This window comes from Neophocaena asiaeorientalis, unplaced genomic scaffold (genome assembly GCF_003031525.2).
Source record: "Neophocaena asiaeorientalis asiaeorientalis breed wild unplaced genomic scaffold, Neophocaena_asiaeorientalis_V1.1 scaffold30, whole genome shotgun sequence".
In the NCBI taxonomy this organism is placed as follows: domain Eukaryota; kingdom Metazoa; phylum Chordata; class Mammalia; order Artiodactyla; family Phocoenidae; genus Neophocaena; species Neophocaena asiaeorientalis.
Window position 1 is genome coordinate 7,930,529 of NW_020174923.1, and position 4,437 is coordinate 7,934,965.

Below are 4,437 nucleotides of genomic sequence, written 5' to 3' on the forward strand. Positions count from 1 at the left end.
TAAAATCTTTACTGGGAAGTCCCTGGTGGTCCAGTGGTTTGGACTCTGCGCTTGCACTGCCCAGGACACGAGTTCGATCCCTGGTCAGGAAACTAAGATCCTGTAAGCCCAAAAAACAAAAGAAAGCCTGACTGTTAAAGAAAAAAAAAAGATCTTTATTAAAACAAAAATATCCATGATGAACAAAAAATTCAAAATTTTAAACAAAGACAGGCCGTTGTTTCTTTTAATGACCCCACGTACGTGGCTCTTGTGTCCCCAACTGCGTTTATAAGTGTTGACATAGGTGAGCTAACATCTTGGGAGATGTGGGGTTTTATGTAAAGTCTTTTTAAAAATGGAGCATTTATTAACTTTTTCCACTTGGGTCAAAACACGGGAGGATATTTTCAGAAGTATACATGGGGTGCACATTTTTTTCTTTTTGCCTCAGGCCCCGTTAGGGCACTACCTCCTTTAAAGCGAGAGAGGAAGTTGGGCCCCAGAGGAAGGAAAATGGGAAGGTAACTTCGCCAGCCGATCAGGCAGCGGCTTCCCGGGTGATGTTCCTGTCGTGGCCAGCAGGGGTCGCTGTGGGGCTGCGCGGCCAGGACGGCTTGGCCGGGAAGGTGCCTCACAGCCTTTGCACCCCCGTTCCTGACACCCCATCGCTCACCGCCCGAGCACGCCAAGGGGAGCTGACACAGTTGCTCAGCGCTTCGGCGACAAGGTTATCCCTGAGCATAGAGCACAAAACAAAACTCCAGTCGCTGCTCCTGTACCCTGTAGCCCCCTGCCCACAGCCTGCAGCCCACCAGGACACACGGGCCCTGCCCAGCATCACCTCTGTTTGGACCTTACCTGCCCCCCTACTCAAGCAGCATCCCTTGCTCAAGTGTAGGATGAATCACTAGTTGCCAGTGTCCTCTCTTTGGGGGTTGGGCAGTGGAGAGAACCATTCTCAGGGGCCACATTCCAGAATGATTCCAGCTCTGAGGCCCCTTCACCACCTTCAAGCCAACTGAAGTGAACTGGGGAGGGGTTTTTCTTCCTAAAGACTACCCCCCACCTTCGACCACAGATGCCCCTTTTCCTCTTACTCCCCTCGGCCCCACTGTCCCCACACCCCTCTGGCTCCGGCTCAGCCTGAGCCCGCCAGGGGCCATGAACTGGAAGTCTCTTTCAAGAGTCATTGCTCATCTTGGCCAGCAACCCACCCCCCCCCGCCCTCCATCTGCTGCTTCCGGTGGCCTGACCGTCACTCTGTCCTGAGCATTCCCATGTCCCCAGCACGGTGGCATGCATCCTCCGTCTTGCTCCTGGTACCTGCCTCGCCAGACAGGCCTCACGTTCACTCCTGTTTTAAATTAGAGGTGACCGTGGCTCAGAAAGTGTGAGTGACTTGCCTAAGGTCACACAGCATGGGGAGACAGCCCAGAACCCGGGGCTCTCTCTTGCAGCGCCGCCTCCCTGGAAAGGCCTTGCCTCGCTCTGTCCTCTCCACACTGCGTGCCTGTGTCAGTGCACACAGCTCACTCTTGGCCCCAGGTACTGGTTTGGCTTTCTAAGAGTGGTATTTATTTAGTCTCTGGATTGCTGTCCAGCACCTCTGCTGTGCCAGGCCCAGGCGATGAAGGCCTGGATTCAACAAGTTCACGGCCTGGGAGACAAGACCTTTCTTGTGTGTCAGCTGAATCTTCCCAGGCAGCCCGGAGCCCTCCCAAGGGACAGAGGCTGCTTCCTGCTTCTCCTGCAGCCCACCGGGGGTGGTGACCTCCTGGTCCCTCCTCGGGGAGTCGATGCTGCTGACTGTTGCCTCCATCATGAGTGAGGGCTGGGCAGGCCTGGCCCGAGGCTGTGGGGTGGGAGAGAGGAGGGGCTGGAAACAGAGAGCTCAGGGAAGGTATTGGGGACCTAAGGCTAGTAAGGACACACTTCCTCTTTCTCAAACGCCCAGGGGCTGCCCCACCACTCGTACCTGGAGCATAAGGCCGGGCCTCAGCTCTTGGTGTGGGATGCCCAGCTCAGGTCCAGAAGGTGAAGGTCCTATCCTTGGCTTGCTTGGCTCACTGAACTAGCAGGGCCCTCCTTTCTGAACATCTCTCCCTTGAGTTCTCTCTCTCTTCTCTCCCCCATGTGAGGGAGGATATTTCCAGAACAAAAGAGGAAAATTCCCCAGACTTTTTTTTTTTTTTTTTTTTTTTTAACCCACCCTTTTTTTTTTTTTTTTTTTTTTTTGCGATACGCGGGCCTCTCACCGCTGCGGCCTCTCCTGTTGCAGAGCACAGGCTCCAGACGCGCAGGCCCAGCGGCCATGGCTCACGGGCTCAGCGGCTCCGCAGCACGCGGAATCCTCCCGGACCGGGGCACGAACCCGTGTTCCCTGCATCAGCAGGCGGACTCTCAACCACTGCGCCACCAGGGAAGCCCCCCCGGACTTTTTAAAACAAGCACAGACTCCCTTCCCCCTCCCACCTCTAGAGCCCAGCTTCTGTTCTGCAGCTCTGTGCTCCTGAGTGAACAAGCCGGGGCCCCCCACCACCGTCCTGAGCCCCAATCAGAAGGGCCCGCGACCAGCCAAGGCTGAGACACAGGTGAGGGGGACCCTTGGGCTGGGGGGTCGCCTTTCAAGAAAAAGGCCCGAGTCGAGACTTGAACTAAGGAGGGGAGACAGAGGCGAGGGGCAGGTGGCAGGAGAAGACCAAACGAGCGTGCCCAGACACAGGAACGAGTCTGTTTAATGACATGGCTGGGTCTGGTTACAAACATCAGGAACTACAAAAGGAGGACAGGCAGTTACACGGATGGCTGCGCGAAGACGGGACAGGACGACACGGGCACAGTAGCCACAGCAGCAAAACATCCTTGAGGACAGTACACGTGACCAAGGGGCACACATTGGGGGGTCCCCAGCAACGCTGACCTAGATGGATGGAGAGGGCTGACTGCAAGCCAGCAGCCAGGAGAGGCAGGGGAGGGAAGGCCCTCAGCCCTCAGAGCCCCAGGAAGAGATGGAGGCATCCACTGCCCCACTGACAGCAGCCTGGATCCCCCTCCCGCCAGGGCCGTCTGTCTTAGTGGCAAAGGCAGATGGAGCTGCCATCCGAGGTTTCTGGACCACGGCCCCTCCCCCGCTGCAGTCGTCCTGTCCAGAGCTTCTGGCCCCCTTGCCCATTTAGGGGCAAGTCAGGGACCTACCTCCTTTTGTGGGGGGCAGAGGTAGGGAACGCCAAATCCTTTCTGCCCGAAGTGGAAAGCAGGAATGTGGGGAGCTGGTCAGAGAGAATGGGCTGGGCTTTGCTGGCAAGCTGGGTCACCCCAACCCTGCCCACGCAGGCCTGGGTCCTCTCCGTGCTGATGTGGGACCCCGTCATCTCTGCCGGAACACTCTGTTCTCTGCCCAGAAGCTGCCAGGACCCCTCGGTGGGCAGAACCGAGGCTTCACTCGTGCCTCTGGGCCTTACTGATACACATTATAGATATGTATGTGTATGTATATATATATATAGATTTATATATAGATTGTATATAGAATATATCTGTATATACGGTAGACGTGTGTGCGTGGTATTCTAGATAAGTGATGTGGAGACCTGTGTGTGGCCAGGCAGATAGAAACAGGGCTGGTTTGCTCCTCCAGTGACTCACAGGCCTGCCCCTGATTCCCGCCGGCCGCTCAGCTAGGTCTCTAACAGTGAGTAGAAAAGCTAAGAAGGGTGTGCCCGGCTCTCCAAGGAGGAAAGGTCCCCCACCCCACAGGCCACCCTCTGCGCCGCTGAGCTGGGGTCAGCAACCAGGCAGCTGATGCAACCTTCCGGCGGCTCCAGGGGGACTGTGGCCGAGGACGAGGCAGCCTCTTTCCAGGAAGACGAGTCAGGGATTCCTCCAGCTTCCTTGGCACCCAGAGATGGAGGGTCAAGGAGCGTCTTCAGAACTCGGCCTTTTCCTCAAGGTGCTGCCAGGGAGCGGGGAGGAGAGAGGGGGTCCTATGGCCCCGAAGAGGGCTGCGTGGCCGGTGGGCTGTGGACAAGATAGGAGATGTAGGTAACAGGTTACTAGGGCCTCGGAGTGGGACCAGGGAACCTGGGGAGAGGGCAGAGGAATCAGAGGCTGCAAGGCCGAACGGTAGCAGCCCAGAGACCCACGCGGGGCCCGTGAAAGAAGCCCACTAGACCCAGCTTCTAGGCCCTTTTCCTCCAAGACCTCGGCCAGCCCATCTGAACCTCAGATCTTTTTCTCTAAAATGTGAATCATGTCTGTGGTACCCACCTCCGTGGGATCTGAGCGACAGAACTGCCTGAAAGTGTTCCACAAACTGCGAACAATGAGCTCTCTTCCTGTTAATTCTGAGACATGCGCACTCCCTGGTTGGCCTGTGGTGCCCCCTTGGGCCACCCATGGGCATTCTCTGCACACGCATCCCCTTTGCACTCACCACCCCCAAACTCCGCCACCCCC

At 56.8% G+C, this 4,437-nt stretch overlaps 1 protein-coding gene across 2 annotated transcripts in view; it reads right to left on the reverse strand.

Annotated features, from left to right (window-relative positions):
• Positions 1-2,699: 2,699 nt before the first annotated feature.
• Positions 2,700-4,437, reverse strand: part of CYGB (cytoglobin) — a 9,548-nt gene continuing 7,810 nt past the window's right edge. For both annotated transcript variants that reach the window (XM_024761243.1, XM_024761245.1), the window contains exon 4: positions 2,700-3,999. In XM_024761243.1, coding sequence (XP_024617011.1) covers positions 3,895-3,999 — 105 coding nt within the window. In that variant the 3' untranslated portion in view covers positions 2,700-3,894. The remainder of the gene's footprint in view (positions 4,000-4,437) is intronic.